We start from the raw sequence: 27021 nt of genomic DNA, 5'->3' as shown, positions 1-27021 counted from the left end.
CTGCCGTTGTACGCGATTTGAAACAAAGGAAATGTTTATTGTCTGGTGGTTGTCACCTCTGCCATATCACAGCACGAGAGAGGAAGTGGGTTATCCGACTAAATTTTGCCGTCTTCACTGTATGTAGTGGACGTGCGCGTGCACGTGCGATGCCCAGCACTTCCCCGGATATACTTCTGGACAGATAACGTATAGTGAAGCCAGCGGAACAGGAAACAACACACACGGATCATGCACGGATGAAGTGGGTCCATGGTCTTACTTTTTTGTCCTGTATCATTTACACATCACAACCACGCTGCTGATATCGTCATTGCACAGGGAAATATAAAATTGGCAAGGCACTCTATCTAGTCAGTTTTTCCATCGAAATTGGGAAGGCAACATAAGATAGTAGCTAGAACCACTAGAACCGAAAGGACGTACGGGCGATCGCGTTGGATGTTGCCACACGACGTGCACAGCTGTTCACTGCCACTGCATAAGAAGTAGACCGCGCTATACAGCAGCTGATGACAGATGCACAATTAGCTTCGCTGCGTGATGTGAGAGGCAACCGCCTTGTGTGGCCGACTCGACAGTAATTTCTCGTGGTCAGCAATAGGCCTATACATTGTAATTTTTTATTCGCAAAGCTGCTGGTGGAAACGTACATTTTGGATACGGGAATCGTGTCTATGGATGAGGTGTTATCTTAAAGGTCGAGGCTATACGCGTAGTGACGGAGGACTAAAAACGGTAACCTAGGCGATACCGCATTGTCGAGCCTCCATATCGGCAGTAAACGACGGTCTCTCGCACGACACGACAGCGCAGTTAGCGGTAAGCATTTTGATAGGTTGTCTTGCTCAATATCGAGTAATTTGCTCATGTTTACATGTAAATGTCATATACCGTTTTGTGCTGTACAAGTATTGTATATATAGAGCTTCAAGTTATCATGATACTAAATCCAATCCATCCAACGAGTGTTCAGATTAATCGCGTAAATCTATATTTGATCCCTGTGGTTTGTGTACTCTCTAAATTCCAAAGAGTGAAATTAGGGACTAGACGTTTTAGAGTGAAAATCACTCTCATTTTCGATTGAAATAGTCTGAAAAATGAACCACTTCAGTCGAAGCTCGAGTTAAAACTCTATTTTTACGATTGAAGAAATTTCACTCTAATATAAAACGTCTAGTCCCTAGTTTCCGACAGTGGGAGTGAATCTTCACTCGAATCGAATGGAGTGAATTTTCACTCTTTGGAATCTACACAAGAATAACGATCACTAATGGTATATATATAGCAACCCAGTTTGTGCATGGAACACCATGGTTTGGGTTAGCTGTTATGTGGTCCATGGATAAAACTGTGGCTCAATCAGCTCACTGTGCAAAACTGTGTAGCATTATACATGTACTTGGCAAAAGGCCAGTAGAAAGTAAAAAGTGCATATGACTGAGGAACTGTATGAATCAGACGAGTCATAACATCACTCCCGATTATTTACAAACAGTACCGTCCAAGATAGTTTCACTAATGTCAATTATTAAGACCTACATTCAGCTAGGTTTTTTTGTGTTTGACATTTTCTTCATTGGAGGCGGTGTCTTCAGTTCAAATATTAAGAATCGAGAGAAGTCAATAACGCCCACCGCCAACCTCAACAATCTAATTATTTTCACCATTACTGCATTGATTTAATGAGGTGTACCAGGTCAAACAATTCGAATCATGCAGGAAATAAGGTCAATAAAGTCTACCGTCACATTGAAAAAACAAAAACCAGTCCTACTCCTAGCCTTTTGAGGGCCCCCGACTATTAATGCATACCGCAGGTGTGCAAAGGCCGTGGCTTTGTGTGTCGTCATGTACAGTGAAATGCAATGCGGACCGTATGGATCCCTGAGGTATTGCCATTTAACACGACCAGCATGATTGCCTGTAGATGAAAGACGAGCTATATACATGTAGTATTTAGTAGAAGAGAACGATTTCCCCCAAAAGGACCGAGTTGCTAAATTATTCAAGATCACTTGGGAGACCCTGACATTAAAGGATGGTAGGGTTTATAGACAGACTGCTTTGTCACCTTTAAAATAACTTCCAAACAAGTTTAAACACTCGCCAAGAAAGATGCTAATACCCAATTTTTAAACTGAAATCAGGTGACTGTATAGTGTATGCAAGCTTATAGATATATCATAGAACAAGGAATGCACTTTAAAACTCCTATAGAGCAGTTTTGTAACAATTTGAATTATATTTTTGTTCAAATTTTTCCATCATGTGGCAACGTTAGGATAAGCCCATGGGTTGAACCATGGGCTGAACCGTGGGGTAAAGCATGGGGGTGAACCATGGGGCGGACCATGGGGTGAACCATTGGTTGAACCATGGGGTGGACCATCGGTTGAACCACGGGGTGAACCATGGGGTGAACCATGGAGTGAACCACAAACCCCATGGGATAAAAAAAAATGAACAAAAGGAATCCATTAACCCAAGGGATAGGCCATACCTTACGCCAAATACCATGACGAGTGCTGTATGAAGCCCCCATACGATAAACCATACAGGCTACCATAAATTATAGCAATTTCCATAGAAAAGCCGTACATGCTGGCCACAGAGGATGTGGGTTAGGCCTAAACCTCCTACATTTCTTGCACCAAAACATGCGGTGTTAAATTAACACTGCGGTATCCATATTCATTGGATATTCATTGGTGTGGTTTGCTTCGGTTTGTTTTGTTTGTTTTTGTTGTTTGGCACTCACACAGATACAAAAGAATAAGGAACAACAATGTATAGAAATATATTTAGACATGTAAGGAGTACGGGAGCTAAACAAACACGGGACACTGAAACAAAAGCTGGTGCCTGGATAGCCTATATAAGTTCCAATAGGGTCCGATAGGCCGTTTAGATACAAAACAAGCAAAACAAAACAGCTCAAATTATAACTCAAGAAATATACACTTCAACACTACGCATCAAAACAGAATTATGCAAAAATACCCAACAGAGATTATATTAATACTCGATAAGTATCTCCTTCTGCCAGGTTAGAACTTAGATACAGACCTCAGTTATTGCAATGTATCCTGGAAGTGTGGTCCCTTCCTTCCGTCCATGGGTAACCCACGCCAGAGTAAGTTCTCCATGGTTATTAGGCTATACACCACGCTTGTCCTTGAGTGGCCGCATTAACTTAGTACCTTGAACTCATACTAGGCCGATATGCATCGTGCACAAGCGCTGCACGGGTCGTGTGTTTTTGAGCGTCGATTTCCGTTATGTCAAACAACGCTAATTTACATTAAAGTCGCATCAAGATTTATTTTTTGACAATCTTATAGTTATAGGCCTAAGTTATGCATAATGTGAAAAAATCTAACAGGGAAGTCCGTACATTTTTTCCCAATAATGCGACAAATCATTAGACAATCATTTTGTCAAAGTAACACATGAATGATATTAGTGTATTATAAATTAACATCATCACCATAACAAATCCAACACACATCGGACTGAAAATATTAACGGTAGTCTGTTAGACCAATGCCTCACAGATATCATTCAAATACAAACTAAGGATCTACTCCCACTATACAATACCGAGGCCCTCCTCAATCTCAACGTCAAGAGATGCACCGGGGCATTGATATAATTTCCCCGTCATATCTGTGCTCTCATTGGCTGTTGGAGAACACTGCGCGTGCTTTTCACAAAATTTACCTTGGATCTCGACGCCAAATGATTAATCCAACTTTAAAATGTTCCCTTAATGCAACCTTTAACGATTTTAGGATAACCATGTTGGGAATAATGATTACCTACATCTGCAAGCAGCTTTTGCAAGCGCTGAGCTCATGTTTCAGACGCGCGTGTAAGACAGACAGGCCATCGGATCTCGCCGTGTCTCGGGTGGTTCGATCTGACTGCGTGTCGACGCCCTTTCGACCCTAAAAATTCAGGTGACAATGGTTCAACCATAACGAGTCGCGGTGAAACCTAATCGGCCGTGGATCACCGGGGTGGGTTGGCCAGCTGAGCCCGCTGTCGCCCACGTGACAGGTTCCTTCACACCCCCCCTACGGACTCGCCTGCCATTAAGGACCTCTGTCCATACATCAAAATCAATTCAGACAACCGCAAACATTCATACAGTCACACTTAAAGGGAAAATACAACATTTGCAAACATCAAAAAATAAAACTACCAAATCATTTTGAAATACCTTGCTGGACTGTTAGTGAATGACAGTGTAAAGCATCCTGTAAAATCATGGCACCTGGTATACTGTCATTTTCAAGAAAAGTGGTATTTTTGTATCAATTTCCAACGCTGATCGGCCGATCAGCGTTGGAAACAACTGGTCTTTTTTTTCAAATACTGGCCCCAATTGAACATCGCACTTGTTTGCAATCGATTACAAACCTATGAACGGGTACGAGCCAGCTAGAGTGGTTTCCTGACCTTACAATTCCCCCATGTATGTAAACTGCTCTGTTTCTTCTTATATGGAGTCAGGGAACCAGACTACAGGAAAATGATCGTTTTTCTTGGTTTTTATAGCATTTTCGAACCCAAAACCTCAAAAAAGTCAGTGTAACTATATTTGCTATATATTTCCAACCCCCCAATTCCATCCATTTCTGAAAATTACAGCAAAAGCATAATGGAGGAAAAATATTTTACAAAAATCTTCCACAGGATGTTTTGTTTTATGTTTTGTTTTCTTTCGCAAACCATCGCACATTGAAAATAGGGACTTTGGTTTGAAGGGGAAAACACTCGAAGTACAACCGGAAAGAGACCAAGAAAATAATACTTTAATAATAAACAAGCTAGGAATGCACTCCGACGCACGTTGTTTTCACTGATCAAGTTTCGCCACATTCGTTTTTGCCAGTGCCGTTTCCCCTACGACTTCGTGGTTATAACTCCTGTTGACATGAGGCCAATATTTCACCCCTTTCCAAAAAAGGAAACGTTTGATATCATGATGCCCGATCAGTCAATCACCCCACCTCGAGGCGAGGTTTCAATTTCTTTCCCCCGGATGAGCATGGTTGACCAGTGGTCGGTAAAGTTTCTCATTGGCTGTGAACATTTAAGTATAGAGTTTCATTTCCGTGGTACTTGTGTAACCTAAAGGTGTATTGTTGAAATGTTTTCTTTTCTTTGTAATAGTTCTATTTGTGAAGGGGGAAAACTTCGTTATTGCAACTTTACTATAAACAAAACCTTACAAATGTGCTAAAAAAATAACGTATAGGGGTTAAACCTGTAGTAATTTGAAGCAAAACAAATATCAGTGAAGTCAGCTCTGATGTTGTTTTTGTATTCTTACAGTTTCACGAACACGGTAAACGTCGACGAGTTTAGAAATGAAATTGTTTCACTTTTATAATCAATGGGGTCGATAATGCATGTTCTCAAAAAAGCGTATTTGTGAAGGGGAAAAAACGTCGTTATTGCAACTTTACTATAAACAAAACCTTACAAATGTGCTAAAAAAATAACGTATAAGGGTTAAACCTGTAGTAATTTGAAGCAAAACAAATATCAGTGAAGTCAGCTCTGATGTTGTTTTTGTATTCTTACAGTTTCACGAACACGGTAAACGTCGACAAGTTTAGAAATGAAATTGTTTCACTCTCATAATCAATGGGGTCAATAATGCATGTTCGCAAAAAAAGCGTATATAAAATAAAGTGTGAAGAAAATCTCAGGAAAAGAAATTTTCTGTATATTATAATGAATGCAAAATTATTTAGAATTAAGATGCCAAACGGTTACACTAACTCCCGGGAAAATGGTTAAGAAAATGAAAGTAATGTGCACGGACTGTTCAGTTCAACATTTCATACATGGGCAACGCCATCTTGGAAATATTATAAAACTGTGACCGATATAAAACCATTATAGACCGGATATGTCGCTCGCTTGAATGATACCATCTGCTTAAGTATTTTGCATTATATGCAAGCTGTATGGAAATGGCTATTACATAAAATACTTCCAAGAATTATAAACATCTTGCTGTGATAGAAGGGCTGAATAACCATTAGGCTGTGTGATGGCATCCGATGGGAGATGCGTAAGTAGGAATCCAGAAAAAACACACCACTATATCGCTTTTCTTTGACACTATTGAAATTCCGTCACGAATCAGTCACAGTACGATGACATTCACAGAAAAAAATAATTTAAGTAAATTTTAGAATAAAAATGATTTGTTCAAAGCTATGTATAAAAGGTGAATCAAAAGATAATTATGTAAGGGCCATATCAAAAAAATTAATTGGTGTATAACTTTAAGTACAATGTCATTATTATTTTGTTTGGTTGAACACAGTTTAACCAGACATTTCCACTACATAGGCCGTTCCTCTGCATAAAAAAGGCACTTCTAAAAAACCTTTAAATTTAAACCTTTCACTATTCCTGATCGTAAATAATTACTTGTTCAGCTTATGTGCTGGATTTCGGCTAAAAACATAACGGGTGAAGACTGAGTGAGGAGTGACAGCTTTAAAATCATCCTCTGGTAATAAGAGCTATTTTCTTTTGAGGTAAAACGATTCCAGATAAGCTTACACGCAATTTCCGGAGCATCCGGTAAAAGAGAACGACCTTTGAGGCCAGCATAACCAACCACAATGCCGAATTTTCTGTCTTCTGTCCTTGCACTGTGCGTTGATAACAGGAACGCGGTATTGGTTCACGTGAATTGATCGTGTTTAGTATATAGGGCACAACATGCTGCTGTATACGCAACGTAGGTTTCGGTGCATCTTGCTATCTACTGAAGATAAGTGATGAACGACCTGGGGCAGTGTCGCGCACTGTTACGCTCACCGAATAAAAAGAATAGCAACCATCGGAATTTCGTCTTTTTCGTTGTAAAGTGTTGCTTATCAAAAACAAACGCCTACTTAATTGTTCTAATTTATCTATCGTCCTTAAAAAAATGAGGTGCCAAATTTGACAATATTAGAATTGAAATTTTGCGATAAAATACGGCATGTATGTTACAGCTGATAATGTAGTACTGATAATATATCACCAACCGATAATGTCACCCAAATTGCCCGATACTGTATCACTAACCGATAATGTAACAGAAATTGACCGATAGTGTAGTAAATGTTACTACACTATCAGCCAATATTTGTTACATTATCGGTTAAGACTGATAATGTAACAACAATCGACTGATAGTGTAGTACATTTTTACTACATTATCGGTCAATTTCTGTTACATTATCGGTTAGTGACAGAGTATTGGTCAATTTGTGTGACATTATCGGTTGGTGATACATTATCCGTTGGTTACTACATTATCAGTTGTAACACATGTATTTTAATTTGAACTGAGGTTTTATTCAATAAAACAAGACCTAGAATGTAAATTTCGCTTTCTGGGGCCGTGAGACAAATTAATTAATCAGCCGCTCAGGGTCAGTTTGTATCAAAGAATAATTTGAACCCGAAATCGCAACAGCTGTAATTTTGATACCGATGTTTGTCCTTTGTGATTAGTTTAACATATCCTTTACAATACTTATAATGGAAAAACCATGACAGAAAACAAAAGTCAATATCATTATATCTTACAGCAGCGAAACGTTATTAGTACAACTACAGTTATATAAATAAACAGTTATTTTAAAGACATGGAGAAGTTCACAATTAAAACAATATAAAACTATTTTTAAGGGACGGAGAACTGGATAAACTGAAAACCGTCAGCGGGGACAGTTAACACAACAATACTAAAGTATGCTTATAACGGCTGGGAAGTCGATGAAAAATGTTTTGTACGAGACAGACACACGACATGTCTGTTAACGCCATTTCAAGATGGCGGTATGCCATAGACGGCAACTTTGTGTACACATTGCTATGTGTGCGCGGCGGGGAATGCGTTAAGTGAATACTAGTAGGCGGTTATCCATCATGGTTGAACTCGGCTGGCCCGTACTTGCCGTGGGGTATCGCGTTACCTTGGGAAAACACTGACAGAAAGGCTGTTACAAAATGATGAGGTATTATGCTAATTTGCAAAAACTGAGTAGGGTATGAGAAAAGGGTAACTATCTCCGTTGTTATATTTGGCAATGGATTATTGCGTTTTACAGCGCTTGAATAACATGCAAAGGTTGGTTAGGTTTTTAATAAGAGGTAAAGGGAAGTGGCGATTCATTTCTCAGGAGCGTAGGGGGTCAATTAAAATGAAGCTGGGGATAGATGGGGACTTTGGGGGATGTTCCAACTAAAATTAAACAAAAATGTCGCACGAGAAAAAAAAGGTAAGTTATGAGTGATTTGTTTTAGATTGTGAATTGACTTTCCGTCATTGAAATTAATTCCATAATTTTTTAATGTTCTTCTTCTAACACGTTAATGTACACAATTGACATTGAAAAAAAAAATTGTAAAAGTTGAATTCGGAATTTTTATACCAAATCTTGTAACATGAAGTAGATGGTAGTCAGGGAAAGACTGTACGCTACCACAATGTCATGAATATGTATATGGACAATTATTATTATGCTAATCATTGAAACAAGCAACGGTGCATCCGTCACGATCGACTGAACACTCTCATGACATGAATTATGACCTATGCATCCACGTCTTCATTACGTCTTCTTATCATGCTTAGTGAAGACAGCGCATCAATGATTCGCGGAAAAGAGCAAACGGCTATCCGTGCATCGTGTCTTGCATTCGTAGTTCGTATCAGCGGACATTGGAGGGATCGATGCTAGACTTGCATGCCAGTCCCGCATACACAAACGTGTTTGACGGCAGATTTTACTTTAAGACGGACACCCTGAATTTGGCGCTCATTCAACGTTTTCCAATGTTTCGTTCATCTCTATCTCCATTGGTCAAGTCAGCAAAATATCCTGCCGGATACATCAACGCTAACTTGCGCACTGCGTGTGGAAATAGACTACTGGTAGATATTATTATAGATTACTGATGTGTCCCTTGAATTCAGCTAGAGTTGTGCTGTTCACAGCCTAGCAGTAGCAGCCGAGGAGAGTGAGTTCCAGTGTTTAACAGTTGACACGAAGAGTGAATCAAGATTTAGGCATATATTGCGCGCCTTAAAGCGATTTTTTTTTTACCACAAAAAGTTTTGCTGCACTTTTTCTGCCTCCTTTACATCAGGAACGGGCAATCTTTAAAACTAAATTATCTCTCAAAATGAAATGAAATTGCGAAGATTGACTAGCAAACTGGCTATTTACGCTTCAACCATGAACTCAGGGATTTGGGTCAAGTCTAGGTCACGTTAGAGACGCGCATCAAGTCTGTTAATCGATTATACGGTCGTGGTCATCCATCGACAATGACCTGGGTAAAATCTGCTTTCCCTAGTATAAACACTTTTAATCTTCCACTAAAAAATGTCCGTTTTAACTCATCCTGTTTGTTAAACTTTTAGCTCAAGTAGGATTTCCAAAGCACTATGAAAAATACGTGTTTCTTAATTGAATAAAACCAGGGAATTAAAGAATTACTGCACCTAATTCTACATAGGCGCACGGATTTCAGCGCATATTTGTGTTAGGGGATTCATCTGTCGACACCTTGCAGGACATCCGTTATCTAAGACCAGCCAATTTTGTCGCCGGGGGATCTCAGAGGGGTATTGCTGTCTTCCTGCCTTTAAGCCAATGGATACCGTCCACATAAATGGATGGTTCCTCCCTATAGTTAAGATAATAATTAGCCCGAGGTGTTGTTTTGTTGTTGGTCGTTCTTCACAATATTCGCTCAACCAGGAAAAAAAAAACCACCAAAATGATTAACATTAATTTGAGGTCATCTCGGTGCACGTCTACACCGCGTTTTTTTAGGGAAGTTTTTTATTGTAAGGCAAATTAGGACCGAGTTATGGGACTTTCTGCTGTCCCACAGCGTTTTCGGTCCCCACAAAATAGACGAGCGTATATGTCCCCACAACTACGGAACAAAACTGGTGTTTGTTTGCAAGTGGTCAAAAACACACACAGTGAAATGGGATTCTATCGCAGTTCAAAATCAATCTTAATTCAACTACATTTATTCATGAGAAACAGTCTTTCTGCTTCTGTCAAAGGATGTCTTACAATTTTCTGCTTTATTTTACGTTCCGTATATAAGTTCATGAAAACAAAAAGTACTACTTGTATTTCTTGAAATTCGAAATATGTCAACCGAATATTCAACTAATACTGTATTGCATGGCCATTTTAATCATTTAATAATTCAGGCGTTGTTCCTGCTAAACGATACACATTTTATTATCTTCTAATGGCAAGTACATGGATACAATAATTATTCATGACTTTCTTTTGCTTGAGTAAGCATTCTGAGTTCAAAGGTTAACATATTTAAAACAAATCAGATGCACGATGTGGTAACAAGAAAACGATTATTTTGTTTCACCGTATACTGCTTGTCCATAATTTGATTCCCACAAGGGAGGCATGACAGTGAAAAGAAGAGCCGTAGGACAGGCATTATCATGCGGACTGTATCAAACAGCGTGCAGGACAAACCATATGCACGTAAATCTACGGCCATTCGGACAGAATAAAAACAGAAAACGAAAGACTATTGGGAAAACCGCCGATAACAAGTAGAGATATTTTTAGATTTTGTCTCAGGGCAAAAGGCCATTGACAGAGGATGAATAACCAATGATTTTACTTGACGGAGACCGAAGCATAAGGAAGTGAACGATACGTAGCTCAGTCAAATGTATTATAATATTTTGAGATACTAGGGAAATAATTTTGTTAAAAAAATCTTTAAACATTATTACACGATGTTTTGAGTTTTACAATGTTAAAAAATACAGGAAGAAAGCAGCATCAAATTACTGTTAATGTTTAGTTTTGTTGTCATTTCAACCTCGGAATCGATAAATCTCAACTGATTTATCTATGGATTACGGAAAAAAAAGAGAAAGTAAAGTATTTTCAGCTTATTTTAAGATTCTTTAATTATTTGTCTTTTTAATTTTTATTTTGTTAAATTATGTTTAACGAGCAACAAAATGTGTGATTTTTCCTTCTTTGATATTCCATTTAAGATCATTGAGTGACTAGCCTAAAAAGGATTTCCATCCCAAAATAATACTTTTCTCCACTACTTTTATGCAAGTTTAACAGAATGTTTTGAATAATTTATATGTCTGACATTTAAATCTTGCACAGAAACAAACGGTCCGCGATGTATGACATTGACATTTGCTTTGCACTCGTAAAGCGTAGCATCGGAGACCAAGCGTGAAAATATATGACGTCAATTACACGTTCACACGTATGCACAAACTATATGAAAACAAAATGCACGAAATCCTTATCTCACTACAACATTATGACATTCCCACCATCATGAATTTTCCCAATTTGGTCATCACATTTTTTAATACATGTATTAACAAAAATGCTTCATAGGTCTATATGTATTAACAAAAATGCGTCACTATAGGCATATAGGCCTTAAGCCTACATGTACAAACAGTGCTTAGGTTAATTTGTTTATTTCGAATTACAATGCGAGGATTGTGCATCGCGGATGACATACTCCACAATGAGAATAACAGTATTGAAGTCGTATTATACTCCCACCAATTCACGTGATACTCTCGTAAAATCTCGCGAATGTATAACAGTTTCTACTACAAAATGGCGGCAGCCAGTATATAAAGTTTAGTAAGAACAAAATGAGGTGTATTAGAGCAATAGCGGCTTTCTTACTTGTGTGTAAATTTATATGACTAATTAACGGGTCTACTTATGCCTATCCAATAAAAACAAACAGTGTACCTTCCAAGATGGCTGCAGTACATAAGGTTTGTTGTCTTAGAAAACACGTATTGTAGTCATTTGGGATATGCTAATTTTGCATGATTAAGGTGTCCTTTGAAAAACAAACAATGACATGCTGCTGATATTTGGCGGTATGGTGAATGTAAAGGTCCTTGACATGACTAGTAGTTCGCCCACACGAAGTTAGGTTAACTCGGTTGTTGGTCCACACATGTCCACATACCGGAATTACAGATTTCCTTCCGCGGGTTTGGTTGTATCACAAAACAACAAACCAATCCCACTTTGAGGTGAATTTTAGACTTGTCACACCAGTTTGTTTTCAACTTGCTGTCAGCTTAGACGACCTGTTTTTGATTTGGACTCAGAAAAGGTAAAGTTTTCTTTGTTTTCGTTTTGGCTTTTGTTGATAACTTTGAAAAAGCTCTGAAATCAAGTGTGGGTAGTGTAACCATTACGAGGGGAGACTAGAGGTGTAATCCCGGGGTTGGTTTGAGCATTTCCCGGCTTGTGTGTGGATAAAGATGTAGCGCGCCGGACCCTGCTGTTTATAATACAATAATAATGGCGGTGGTAACGAGATAAGTGGTGCCTTCCTATTACTGGGCATGGGTTGATAATGTACGAAAGGTAGAATCCGAGCTTTCCTCCTGCTGGATTGACACTGACCACGCCCTCTTGGTGACCTCGACTCCCCTTCCCACCCTTTAATACCAACCCCACCCCGGGAGTCCCTGTCAGTCCGTCTTGTTGCGTTTGCGTCTCCAACCCCTCGCTATAAAATGTGTAATTGACGCAAGATGCCTAACCATCATCAGTGATTTTAATCACTGTGAGTGTGATGTGTTTTCAGAATGATTGATTTTGATAGATTGGACGCTCCATAAACGGCTAAGTTTTGTTTTTGATCGACTGGGCATGGGCGCTCCATGAATTGCTTGAAATTGACCAAAATTGAAAATTGCATCATGTGAGCGGTGAGCTGAGAAGTCCGAATTAAGGAATTAAACTAGGAAATTATTTGAATTTTCCCCTTTTTTCGTGCGTTATGATTCCGGTTCGGGTTTGGCATGGGAAGACAAAAGTCAAGTTCCACAACTATTTGGCAGGCGTTATTGATGCTGAAACGATACAAACCGGCTGGATAATGAGCTCCTTAAGGATATCAAATATGGAAAAATCATAAAGTAGGGATGGCTAAAGATATAGGGTGTAGTGCCTATATGAGAAGCGATCGAGCACCAAATAGGAGAATAAACAAGTGCGAGTGTACACAATAAGCTCTGGCCGTGTTGCGAGAAGTCTTGCATGATCTCTTGCATGAAATCGATCAAAATGATCCCTGCCAGAGCTTAAAAATGCGACGCCGAAAAATGCGACGCCGATGGCACATGTGGAACACCATACTTTCGGTCAACTTTCTGGGGACAGACAGACGGACAGACCGACCGACCGACCACCAAATGACATGTAGAAGTTCCTGCCAGAGCTTAAAAAACCTGGAACATTACGGTCGAATATAAAAATTTTGCCAAATGGTCTAACCATATCTCTATGGTCTAACATGCATCTTCAAATTTACTACATTCCTAATTAGTTACCATCTATTTTAGACACCTTCTCTCTCACTTAATTGTCAAAGGATCTTGTAGTCAATCAAATGGATGAAATTGAACCGGACAAACCTTGATGAACTTTTTCCTGTGATTATTTTGACAGTCCCCCGGGAGAGAAAGGAAAATCCGGCTAAACTGTCAGCAGACATGGACGGGGGGTACAGATACAGACATTTAATATGGGCCACCATGATGCTAAGTTTGCTATCAACGATGTGCAATGCGCAAGGTAAGATGTTTGTAGTAGTTGGTCTCTGTTCTACTATATTCTATTTTTAGTCACTACCCGGACTGGAATACATTACAAAACAGGTTGAAACGTACATTGCTACCTATCGTCGTCTCAGTACAAAAAGTTCCTTATTGGAAAATTCGGGCAATGTGTCAACAACAAAAATCCCTTAAAATAACAAACCAAAGAGCAAAAAACTACAAAGTCTAATCAAATTGTTGGGGGAGGATAGTTTTTAAAAAAAAACAGTGTGAAAGTTGTGTCAGTCTGAAGTAATATAGCTTTTCAAGCTCAAAATCTGACCTAAGAGTGTCCGCCAGAAATCATTCGACTAGGGACCTTTTAGCACTGAACCGACGATGCATAATATTAGTGTGTTGATTTCGTTTCTTTGTTTTCTTGAGATTTGGATAAAAAATGTAGAATCTAAAATGTGGCTACTTTACGCTGGTGCTCTTAATTTTCATTCCCAAATTTAACTGCCAATTATATAGAAGAATAATATTTCTCTATACAGTGTATTAAACTTCACTTGGAAATTATTATTTTTTTCAAAAATGTATCATGAAACAGCAACACAAGTTCCTGATTTTTAAGGAACAAAACCTGTTTTTTTTTCCCCACGGGACTTTTCTGTTTGTTTTAGGATTTTCCTTATTGATTTTTCATTTCTTCTTTCGTTTTCCGAATATGGTCCTAGTGAAGTTAAAAATGACATCATTTTCTTTTATTCGTGTGAACCACCAATTGTAGAAACGTCTCTTAACGCCACAATGGGTAATTAGTTTCGATTATCTTGGCTATTTCCTGTTTTTGCAGTTGGCGGACGAATTACTAAAACACATTATTTCCAACACACATCACGTCATGTAAAACAAGGAAGCAGAAACACTGTGCTCAAACAGACCAAAACCTTGGGATTTAAAAAAAAAAATTGTTTTATTTCCCCCATCAAAATAATAATGACAGGCTCGGCTCTAAACTGCAGAAATTAGATGGTTATATCGGTTACCAAACTTTTAGTGTTGGAGTATCGGTATCGTTCTTGGAATATTGGGAAAATCTAATTACTTTCGTTGTTAAAAAAGGAAAAAAACAAAAAACCAATTTCGATATTCAAAAGTTTGCAAATTATTCTTCATACATGACAGCAGAATCTCAGGAAAATGTTAGCTGGAAATGATGCGATTCGGGGCTAGGAAAATATGTGCATATATTGGGGGAACATCCCATCCCCCGGCGCCCGCGCCCCCGTATAACCTTGCTCTATATGGTATAACAAAGGCTTTACCTCTAGAACATTTAATTGTTTATAGGGATATTGCATTTACCCCAAAAGTAACTTAACAAATTATTATCAAACAACTTTGCCTTAAACCTTAAAGACCGTACTGGTACTAAAACATCCCGTGAAATTATTCCGTCTGGCTTGCTGTCATTTTGACGAAATCAAGATAGAAGGTGATTTTCAACGATCAGTTGTTTCGTTGTCACACCTGCTGTTCATAGTTTTGCACAGTTTTCTCAAAAAGTGAAATATCCATTGCATGGGCTGAAACTGGGGTGAAACTTGAACATGTGTGGTTTTGAGCATTCTCCTTTGGATTTTGAGGGTTTTCATTATTGGAAACAAAAAAGAAGAAGAAGAGCAAATTATCCTATCTGCATTTGACCCTTTTGCAGATTATCTGCATGTTTCGCAATCAAGCATAATTTTGCTCATGGCATTTCTATGTTCATATTTGAAGCAGTTACAGAGCCACCGCCAATCGATCCCCAAGACTTACAGGACAACATCTGCTCAGCGGCAAGGACATGCGGGGAGTGTATTGCTCTGGATCCAATGTGTGGCTGGTGCGGGGATCAGGTCCGTGTCTGAGATCCTACACTATTATAACGGTGTTAAATTTACACCATGCAGAATCTTTATTGAAACTCACATGTAATAAAGATAGCACGTGGTGTTTATTACGCAGTGCAATTGTACCTCTTTATAGAAGCACATCTAGTTGAGGACACGACCGGAGATCTCTTTCTGGGAAAATAAAAATGCAGAGAGATGTAATGGTGTACCAATACGCTATACTGGATTCGAATTTGTATAGATACCAGCAAAATTGGTATTGCACTACTAAGCACCTGGTCTTGGGTTCGTGGGTTTCTAATAATATACTTCCTCTCAATGTATTTTCTCTTTTATACATCCTTGTCGTCATCTTTCTTAGGGTTATGCAGAGGAGACGAACTTTCGAAGATGTGATTTACAAGCCAACTTGATGAACAAAACTTGTCAAGATATTACATTCCCTGAAAGCAGTGTAACAGTTGTTCAGGTAAGTTACCCCACCGAGTGATTCAGGCAAATAAGGAGTAAATTTTGGTTATTTTGGCAAGACCTGAAAGAAGATCGAGCAATAAGATATTACGAACAGGTCACTATCCGCCGTACGTCTTACTGCGACACAGAGATAGGGGCAATATATATCAAGCCATTCCACCGATACAGATATTACGTCCACAGTTTGTTGAGTGTACGTTTGTGTGTTATGTGTAGTGTACGGTGTAGGCCCTACCAGAGTTTGTTTCTGCATTCAATAGGGGACGTTGAACAATCGAGGACAGTAGGGTCCCCAATTCCCGAAGGTCCCCAATTTGGCGATCGTGTACAAAATATGGGAGGTCTTCGTGTACAATCAAAAGAGGGAAAATAGGGGTCCCCGATTGCAGGCAAATACACACTTGTCTAAGTTTGTGCAATGTACATGTAAATCTGAATACATTCGATGTTGTTGTTGAATTGGTAACTCCTTCATCACTTATCTACTCCACAGAATGATCCTTTAAGCGACGCCGGTGAAGGGCCATCTACGGAAGCCGTGCAAGTGGCGCCCCAGAAGATCACGTTGAAATTACGGCCAAGTAAGTTGGGCGCCGTGGCCCGGTCGATCTAAGCAAAACCTTTTTCAACAAATTATTGAGCAAATAAGGTTATCTGCCTCTGTTGCATCATCTTAATTTCTGCATATATTCAGTGTTTAACGTATATAAATTGAGAATAATGCGAATAATACTAAATAAATGTTCAAAAACCAACAGTTTAGGAAGAGCGTAAGAAACATCCAAAGAGAGCCTCGTGATGCTATTCAGCGGCAAGGGGCACTCAGGGAGACAGCACAAGATGCTCGTGTTTTTGTATCTAGATCTTAAAAGGGGTCGTGACTTATATCTCTCCAATATGTTATCCAATGTTGATACTGGGCCGTTTGACTTAAATACATACTGCTGAAGAATGAGTTGACCTCAGTGGTTTGAATTGATGCTATACTGTGTATTCGCTGCGTGCAATGTGTGCCCGATTCCTGACGCAATATACAGTGTATCGATTATTTATTGATTGTAACGATTTCTGCATGTATATTTGTGACCGTACCAATTTCGTTGTTACAAATGCGATTTTTTTTCCACTTATATCAGATTTTGTGCGATAATACCTACTGAAGGTCGATTTTGTTTTTCCAATTGTTGTATGGTTCTCGATCGAGCAAAAATTAATTGATATTGTACTCACGAACGAGATTTGGTCTAATCGACGGTACTAAATTGTGAAACCTCTTTTGAGTTTTGTTGTTAAATGAGATGAACCAGTCAGACTCAATAAATATTGATTTTCCATGTCAATTATTTCGATCATTCGGTTTTGTCTGTTTCGTGTAGAGGAAACAGCCGATTTGACAGTATCGGTACGGCAAGCGAGAGACTACCCAGTGGATCTGTACTACGTCATGGATCTGAGCCGATCCATGCAGGACGACTTGGACAACTTGAAAGAACTGGCTACAACATTAGGTATGGATTCCCCGCATATACGCCCTCAACGGTAACAATGCAACAAATAACTGATAGTGAAGGACGCTCGTTGGTTCACGCTCATGTCCGTTTGGCATTCAACCATGATGCTACAGGATTCAGTTCTGCGGTAGATTTGTGAGTTGAAAAAAAAACAACTTGGTTGTGAATCTACAAAAAGTTGACAAACAAAGTGTCGAGAAGAATATCGATAATTAAGCACGATTGTAAAAACAAAATCTACCTTTCTTGGTGTTTTTGCAGCGTACGAGATTGGGAACATCACAAGGAACTTTCGTCTAGGCTTCGGTTCATTCGTCGAGAAAACGGTGGCGCCCTACGTCGACACTGCAATTGGAAGGTGAATTACGTTCTCTTTAAAACGGAGCCTATCATTGCAATTGATTACGCTTCTAATTACTAGCCTCTTTATGCCCTTCAACTGTAGCTACTCGTACAGAAATTAACGCTATCCAAATATAAGGGTCTTGGATTCGGTTCTATAGCATTTTACATAAACGTGGAAGCAAAACCTCTAGTTGTTCTTCTATTACATTGTCTTCTTCCCTTCTTTAATATTATTCCACAGTCTTATGGAACCATGTCCAGGTTGTGAAGCTCCCTATAACTTCAGAAATCATCTACCCTTAGACATCAACACTGACTTATTCTCGGTGAGAAAATTAGCCCTTGTATAGTAAGATGCCTTCGTATTTAACGAATTGTTTATATAAGGCCTTAGTAAACGGTTCTGATTATGTTATTTTGATCTTTATAATTATTGATATTTTTTAGTAATATTAGCAAGCAAAATAAGTCGTGAACCAGCCACACGCACTACAGAACGTGTGACAGTTTTGGCTGGTAAACCGTAAACATTATGTTTTTGTGGTTTTCTTTGGAAAGTTGTTTTGAAATCATGACAAAAATTTGTTCCATTGCTTGTTCAGCAAAGAGTCAACGAAACATCAGTCTCCGGTAACTTGGATCTTCCCGAGGCTGGCCTTGACGCCCTCATGCAGGTCACAGTATGCAAAGTAGGTGACGTCACTGAAGGTTATGAATAATCGTGCATTATCAAGTGTATAGCTATTAGATTCGACAATTCTCACATCTGAACAATCAATGACTTCCTAAAAAAGAAATTAATAAGTCCCTATTTACTCCGCATTGTTTACCATACACTGTAATAATTGAAAGTGTACCAATTTACAAATCAAATTTACATTGTAAGAGAAATAATCCCTGGTGATGGCAATCATTCTAATTTGCATGCTAGGATCAGATTGGTTGGCTGCCGAGAGCGAGGCACATCGTCGTCTACACTAGCGATGGATCATTCCATTTTGCAGGTGATGGAAAGGTAGGGCATATATATATATTTAAAATATACTGTTGAGGAAAGCGAAAAACGAGTTTACTTTTGTGTGAACTGTGTACAACTAAAATATAACATTTTGTGAACCTTTTCAATACTTTTTGATTCAGCTTGGCGGCGTTGTACAACCAAATGATGGAAAGTGTCATCTCAACCCAGACACGGGCTACAACACAAAGGCTAATGAATATGTAAGACCATTATTCGTTGTCCATGAGCAAGTCAATTTACCGCAATTGTCTCTGTGTATCTCAGGAAAGCAACATCAATGGGTAGGATGTTCTCTGCAGTTGGGCCGACCATCGTCTTTTTTTACTTTTTTCAAATACTGCCCCCAATTACCAAATTCAGTGATGCACATTTTGTTTGCAATCGGTTACACATCCGTGAACGGGTGCGAGCCAGCTAGTCTGGTTCCCTTACCTCACAATTAGACTACAATTGTTTTGACTACAAGAATACAGAACACTTTTCCTTGGTTTTTCCATCTATAAACACACACCTTTAAACAGGTCAGTGTAACAATAATTTTTGCTATAAAATGCTAACGCCGAAATCCATCCATTTCTGAAACTTACAGCAAAAGCAAATGTTGTAGGATACCTTTTCATTTGTTTGATAAACAATTATGTTGCTTGTTGCGGTAACTCTCTAACGTTACCAATACTACGCTAAATCTGTATCTAGGCAAAGTGTACAGTAAGGCCTAAGTATCCTTCATGTTAACTTATAGCATTACCCAATGCTCTTTTTCATTTCACGATAGGATTACCCATCTATCGGGCACCTGAACGTCCGAATGAGAGAGCAGAACGTCATCCCAATCTTCGCCGTGACGGCCAAACAAATGAGCTTATATCAGGTAATTATTAGGCAGTTTTGTCCATGTTTACTTTGTACAGACCTGACTTTGCCAACAGTTTTAGACAAAAACGGGTTCGTTCAAAATCGCTTCATTATCAGGATAGGTGCGGTTGGACCAGAGGACCCACGATTCCTATCACCCTCAGTGCTGTGTGCATTTTAACTGATTCATTTTGCGAACTATGCAAACAGTGTAACCAACTCCAAAAGGTAAAACTATATACTAAATCAGATATTAATGCGAATCTAAAACGTAGAAGAGACATCTGCTTTAATAACTGAACATTCTAAGTTGTTTTTAATTTTGTCCTCTTCACGTACAGACTCTCGCTCGGTTTATCGAAGGCTCGACTGTGGGCACGCTGGCTCAAGATTCTTCAAATGTTGTCCAATTGATCAAGGACAACTATGAGGTAAAAATGCAAGGCTTAAAAAGTTTACATATTTGAAAAAGAAAACAAGGTTGTGTTTTACAGAGGGATAGTAAGTCATACAAATCAAGTTATATCTCATGGTCACGTGAGGATACGTCTTAGACCAATGAATTTGTTTCTGATAGTCACGTGAAGGTTAAGTGAACTAATAGAATAATCACGGAAGTTCAAGTACAGTAATACATGTACATGAGTTTGCAGTGTACAAATAGCAACATGTACATCATCAGGATGTGTCAATGTGATAAATCCTGATAACGAAAGGCTGTAGTATCCTACAGTGTCACAGTGTTTAAGTAACACCGTCTGGGAATTACACGGAATGGCTGCTCAATATAAAGATCGCACAGTGTTAATCTAACTGTGATCGATTGCCCCAACAGAAAATCACATCGCGGGTGGAGATCGTGGACAATTCCCCGGAGAATCTTGCCGTGAGTTACACGTCACGGTGCCTGGACGAGGCACCGAGACCAAACTCCAAGGTCTGTACGGGGCTACGCCTCGGTGAGACGGTCAGCTTTGATGTCAGCGTGGAGGCTACAAGTTGCCCGGACAATAACATACAAAAGTATACTACAAGCTCATATTTGTTCAAACTGAGCTGCAAGTAAAGTACAGAGCAGAAGTTTACACTTTTTTTCTCTTATAGCTATACTAATATAGGTGTTACCGATTACTCTTACCGTTGTACCAAATTCAATGAAGGTGTACTTTAATTTCGTTCCACCAAATCGTAGGGCTTTATAATTGCCAGTTTCAATTTCAAATTTGTATCAAAAGTTTCGGCAAATTCGTCCTATGAAATTGGTGTACGCTTAAATTAAATTATTGTCTAAGTATCGACAAAATATAGGCCTATGTACCCTTTTGTACTTTGAAATTGATTCGATTCATGCCGTATTCCCATTTGGGTCATTATTCCTAATTAGGTTCTCCATTGGGCCGATTGGATTCGACGAATCTATATTGATCACGGTCGAAGTTGCCTGCGAGTGCGAGTGTGAGGCATCAGCGGTAAGAAAATCATTGACGCGTTCCAAAATCGAGATTTCACTCGCCAAAAAAACGTTTGTTGGAGTCTCACTATAGGTTACTGTGTTATTTCGCAATAACCTCTTCAGATTGCGAAAGGCCGACATAACACGCATAGAATGAGTAATTCGACACACTGTTTTTCTCCAAACAAGGGAATGACTCAAAAATTTGAAATTCCTCTTTCGTCTGCAGGTTCCTAACAGTGAGTACTGTACAAATGGTAACGGCACCTTATCGTGTGGTCAGTGTGCGTGCGATCCTGGACGGTATGGTAAGCAGTGTGAGTGTAGCAGCACTGACGATGCAGGCACGTCATTCAGGGATAAGTACGAAAACGTCGCATCGTGTAGAGCGTAAGTCAATCATCTCTCTTTGGTCTGAAAAAAAAAACCTCTTACGCACAGCCTCTTGAGGGCACTCTCACACCACGCATATTGAAATTACAACTTCGGGAGATTACAACTTCGGTGTATTTTCAAACTGCTTGACTTGTTTCCTCATAGGAACACCAATTCGACATCTTCGATTGTGTGCTCGGGCCGAGGTGAATGTATATGCGGGGAGTGTGCCTGTTTCGAACGCCAGGTAAGGCTAACATACACTGAGTGATCTGTCTCTCTGCAATACCACCTTGCCCCTAAAGCCCAAATGGGCGAGAGCCTGTGTCGATCATACTGACCAAGTTGAAGCAAATACGTACTCGTCTTTCGAACCCACATCCCGTGTACTGTTGGACTATATCATAATACATCGTTTAGTCAGTTCTTGCTCCGAGGCAAAAAAAAAGAGGACATTTATTACGATTGTTAAATCTGTCTTATATATTTTCAGAATCGCAAGGAGATCATTTCGGGACGGTATTGTGAATGCGACAATTTCTCGTGCGAACGATACGATTCAGAATTGTGCGGAGGTAAGCATTATACATAAAAACCGAAGACGCTTAATGCCAAATGTATCAAAGTTGTATTGAACATTTCCGTGTATTTCAAATATTTCTGATAAATATCACTTATTTAATTGTGGTTCTTGATCGTCTGATTATTTCCCCGCAATTTTTTTTGACAGGGCCAGATAGAGGCGAGTGTGTGTGTGACGAGAAGAAGCGGCGTAGTGCGTGCAAGTGCAGACCCGGCTACGTTGGTAACGCTTGCGGCTGCGCCACGTCCACAGCTGCATGCATTGCTTCCAATGGGGTGAGTTGAGTATTAACTGGTACCCTGCAATGATTAAATGATACTCTACATTGATGACTGCATGGCACCCTGCTAGCTGACTGGTACCTTGCTGGTTGACTGGTACTATGCTGGTTGACTGGTACCCTCTCTAGTTAACTGGTTCCCTGCCTGAACAACTGCCCGAGAGGCATGATTTGAGTGAGGTTTTCAAGTGACTGGAATTTGGTTTAAAAATCGGAAAGGATTTTGGAAAATTGCATGTTTTCTCTTTGCACAGTATGAGCATCTATAATGTCCTTCTGGGCATGACTCTCTTACAAATTCTACTCAAGAATAAGTACTTATTCACTTGTCAATCTTCTGTCTTTTCAAAACGTCTTGTTTGATCCTTTGTTTCAGCTTATATGTAATGGGAGAGGACGGTGCAACTGCAACAAGTGTACCTGTGAGTCGCCATTCCAAGGCGAAACGTGTGAAGTCTGTAAGGTTGGTGCCTGGGAGTCTCCTTTCTTCTATTATTATCCTCCAGAAGTCAATTTGCCTAATGCTTTTGACACGAAAAATGTTCTTGCAATGACTTAAATTTTTCAGAAATTAATCTTTACTCAACCAACGTGTGTCTCTGTGAAAGCCCCTATTTTGCACGAATAAATACAATTCGAAAAACGTTTGTCGTTCCTTTTGAAAAAAAATCAGACATATATAACTCGTGCGTGTGGTGAGATCTTGTTTCTAATAGGTTGTCCATGCATGTGAGTATTTACCAGCTTGGCGTGATTGCTTCTTTGATATAAACTGATTTGAATTTGGTATTAACTGCTTTAGTTTTGGTATAAACTGATTTGATTTTATTATAAGCTGTTTATTTTTGGTATAAACGATTTAGTTTTGGTATCAACTGATTTCATTATGGTATAAACTGATTTGAGTTTAGTATAAACTGATTTGAGTTTGATATAAACTGATTTTAGTTTGGTGTAATCTGATTTGAGTTTGGTATGAACTGATTTGAGTTTGATATAAATTGATTTGAATTTGGTATAAACTGATTTGAGTTGGGCATATTAAATTGATTTGATTTTGGTATCAACTTCCTGATTTAATTTTGTTTATCATTTTCTTCCTAGACTTGTATCGGCAAATGTTCGTCCTACCGACCCTGTGTGGAGTGTCAGGTCTACGGTGTAGATATCTCACCCGCGGATTGTAACAAGTGCAACGTGGCTGTGGTGATCGAGAGAGACTTACCAACGAGTAGGTGGTGGTTTATTTTTTTCAGTGTAGTTGGTGCCTTAGTGTATTTCATCACGGGAAAAAGACATAACTGTTAATGGGTTTATGAACAAAAAATGAATAGAATTGACACAATTAGAATGACACATTTTGCTAGAACTACATTTGTCTGGCGCAGGATTTGTTCATATTTCGAATGTTAGGTACTTTTCATCATGCATCCGCGTTTCACCTTTACTTTTACAAGACTTTCTGAAACCCATTTTGCGTGAGATTTAAAGTGATTGCAAGAAACTATGAGCATCTTTGTAGACAAATAGACGTTGTTTGCGAGTTACAGAGTCATGCATTTCCGATTTCCCATGGTCCCGGAAGTATTCCTTGCAATTTTGCTGGTATGATATTTTCCTACCGTAAATGACTTTAAATTTTTCTTGATGAAATCCCAAATGTTACATATCTATACTTTTTCAAAACATTTTTCGAAAGCTTTTTGATGTTGCAACTATGTGTTTTTTTACATTGTACCGTTTCAATCAATGCTACAGTAAACGGATCCAGTCTGTGCGTGTTCCCTGTACCCGAAGGCCACAGCAACTGCTCCCAGACGTACAGCTTCGTGTACGAGACACTCAGCAATGGCACCATACTAGTTCACTTGGTAGAACCAGGAGGTAAAAAGAAAGTTTTCACAAAAGCTTTTCCTTTTCTATAATAGTTCCAATTAACAGAATATCACAAGGGTTAAAATAAAATGAGCTACAAACACGATAATGGTGGAGTTATTTTACTTACTTTTTTTTTTAAACCAGAGTGTGGAGGTGATTCTGGGAGTGGAGGAAACGACGGCGATGGCCCTGTTGTTGAGAAAGATGCTTCAGGCAGCGAGATATTTATCTTTGTCATCAGCACAGTAGTTGCCATCGTACTGATAGGCCTTGTACTCCTGGCACTCCTGAGAGCGGCTACTTTCTTGCACGATAAGAGGGAGTTTGCGCGCTTCCAGAAAGAGCAGAAGTCGGCAGTCTGGGATCAGGTAAGGGATAGAATCAAAGATTCATTCACTTGAATTGCAAACTCTAAAGAAAGATATAGATATAAAGGCAAGGCGTGGTTAACGCACAACAGCCAATAAAAATAGGGCATGGTGCGTGCGCGCACTTCACGCAGGCGTCTGGAATATAGCGCGCGCGTGCATACTCGATTGGTTGTGCATAAATTCGTAGCGTCTGGTGTACATGTGCGTTAGAGTGCCTGTATAGTTGTATGTATTAACCGTGCGTACAGTCTTCCTAAATAATTGATAATCTTTTTTATTTTCGTCAGGCGCAAAACCCTATCTACAAGCCGTCGACGTCTACTTATGTCAACCCATTATATGGGAAATAGCGTGAAGCACGGACACCACCAACCGAGGGTACCAGTTAGTGTTAACATAAAGGGTTAGACACGCGTGTTCTACTATGTAAAGTTGCTTAGTGATGCAGTTTACCACCGAGTACCTGACTATTTAATTAAGCTCTATGCAGTTCTGAACTAAATTATGTCAAGAAAGCTAGAGAAAATAGACAATGCTTTTGTATATTAAACCAAAACCGTGAGAGTTATAAACCAACAAGATTGATTTTACCCTTCAATGGGATACGTGACAAAAGCGATCAATGAGCGAGACATTTTTTTTTTAAATTCTTCCACTCATATTTTCTACCCATATTAATCCATGTAAATTATTTGTCCAAGCAAATTATTGTTCTTGCCATGTTAGGTATTTTATTTTAAACTTGCTGATGTAGTACTTTGAAATGACTAATGCGTTACCGAAACATGGCATCTAGGCCTACTTCTTGTAAAAATGCTGATACTTCTTTAATCTTTCATTTTTATCGACGGAACCATTTTAAGCTTAGCGCCCTCTTTTGACTTCGGACACGTTGTGCACATAATTCAAAACATAAATCTGCAGCAGCATTGTTGAGATGACCAATGGGCCGACCCAGGCCATTCAGCTGAATTAATTATTTGCGTGGTTATTCCTTGATCAACAGAGGGCGCTCTAATGTATATAGCTTTGATGATACTTTGAAAAGTGTACAGATTTGACCAAAGCGCTTAGTGCCAATATTTTGAGTATTTTGAAGATAGATTGTAGATAATTAGCACAAAAGAACATTGATTAAGAGGAGAGCATATGTGAACTGAAGGAGAAACAACAACAAAACCGTGCACCTTATTGAACTCACGTAATTTAGTGGCTATACGGAGTCACGATTGTGCGTTAAACAACACAGGGCAACCTTCGAAAGCTTTAACAAGTTTGGAGAATAGTTTTTAGAGAGCAACGACGCAAGTGTTTAATACATACATGTACATTTTAGTGACATAAAGCTTCGAAATAAATGTAAATAATAAATTTATACAACAAATGCCAACTTGTTTAAATTTAGATGGTTGGGGTGTAGGGTTATGATCACTGTATAATGCCAGTGCCTAGTTGTAATTGTTTGCGTGATTTGGTGTTGTGATCTATATCTGTTTGTTTGTTTGCTTGTTTGCTTCTTTGTTCGTGTGTCTGCCTGTTCGTCAGTATGACTGTCAGTTTTGTTTAGAGGGTTGACAAGGTGAATTGCAATGTCGCAGCGTCCGAAGGTTTTACAAAACGCAGACGGTTGTTAATAGGCACGTGGTCACATGCCCTCACTTCATTGGTTCATGTAAAGAGGGCGTGCTGCGTTGTGGGCGGAATTTGTGTGTGAAACAAAAGAAGAGAGCATATATCCCGTGGTTCGAAGACTAATTGTTGCTTTGTTAAATTTTGGATTAACGTAATGTTGACTTTATTTAAATATGTCTATGACGGAGAGGCTTGGTATTTCAGCTGTAATCTAAGCAATTTGGCAAATTAAAATACTACCATTTTAGAGCATTATACACACTTCCAGTGTTTTATGTGGATTTTAAATGACTGATTTCTCACAACTGATTAATATAACACAGAGTTAGAACACGATTTATGATTATACCTAATTCCGTTTCGGGGCTTTGTTTCAAGACTTGAATTGTAGTAAATAGCTTTAATCAGTTCTTACTAAAGTCAAAATGTCATATTTTATAGATTTTGTACTGTTTAGATTGCTAATTAAAAGATGTTTATACAATCCTGTTTTTATGTGCGTTTTATAATTCAGACTAACCGTGTACTGGACGAAAAATTATCTAATACTTTGTCACTTTCCTCATCCCCCCTTCCTATCCAGCCTGGCCCCACCCACTCATTCAAGCGTTGGAAACCTGTTTCACGTCATGGCTGTGACGTCAGAAACATGTACCAGGAAAAGGGCCGCCAAAACGTAGTCCAGCATACGCTGGAA

At 39.0% G+C, this 27021-nt stretch overlaps 1 protein-coding gene across 3 annotated transcripts; it reads left to right on the top strand.

Annotated features, from left to right (window-relative positions):
• On the top strand, positions 1–26808 carry LOC119723006 (integrin beta-1-like). 3 transcript variants are annotated; one of them, XM_038193462.1, is made up of 24 exons: positions 1–822; positions 13554–13679; positions 15434–15549; positions 15908–16015; positions 16514–16601; positions 17397–17528; positions 17793–17889; positions 18118–18202; positions 18479–18565; positions 18808–18891; positions 19017–19097; positions 19673–19768; positions 20094–20183; positions 20588–20775; positions 21137–21221; positions 21435–21595; positions 21746–21827; positions 22074–22155; positions 22311–22438; positions 22820–22906; positions 23548–23674; positions 24202–24327; positions 24466–24689; positions 24980–26808. In XM_038193462.1, the coding sequence occupies exons 2-24, from the start codon at positions 13598–13600 to the stop codon at positions 25040–25042; spliced, it is 2499 nt and encodes an 832-aa protein (XP_038049390.1). In that variant the 5' UTR covers positions 1–822; positions 13554–13597; the 3' UTR covers positions 25043–26808. The 3 variants fall into 3 exon arrangements, with proteins under 3 accessions (XP_038049390.1, XP_038049388.1, XP_038049389.1); XM_038193460.1 differs by having other exon boundaries at positions 15431–15549; XM_038193461.1 differs by lacking the exon at positions 1–822 and adding an exon at positions 12049–12207 and having other exon boundaries at positions 15431–15549.
• Positions 26809–27021: the final 213 nt, after the last annotated feature.

Source organism: Patiria miniata, unplaced genomic scaffold (genome assembly GCF_015706575.1).
Source record: "Patiria miniata isolate m_02_andy unplaced genomic scaffold, ASM1570657v1 HiC_scaffold_16, whole genome shotgun sequence".
NCBI classification, from domain to species: domain Eukaryota; kingdom Metazoa; phylum Echinodermata; class Asteroidea; order Valvatida; family Asterinidae; genus Patiria; species Patiria miniata.
Note: the sequence above shows the minus strand (reverse complement) of the source record. Positions and strands in the feature narration are given on the sequence as shown.

Bases quoted from the DNA above. Each gene is read 5' to 3' on its own strand.
- LOC119723006 (XM_038193460.1), top strand. From the start codon at position 13,598: ATGGACGGGGGGTACAGATACAGACATTTAATATGGGCCACCATGATG. The intron at 18,892-19,016 runs GTAGGGCATATA...TTTTTGATTCAG, and splicing joins ATTTTGCAGGTGATGGAAAG to CTTGGCGGCGTTGTACAACC. The intron at 24,328-24,465 runs GTAAAAAGAAAG...TTTTTAAACCAG, and splicing joins TCACTTGGTAGAACCAGGAG to AGTGTGGAGGTGATTCTGGG.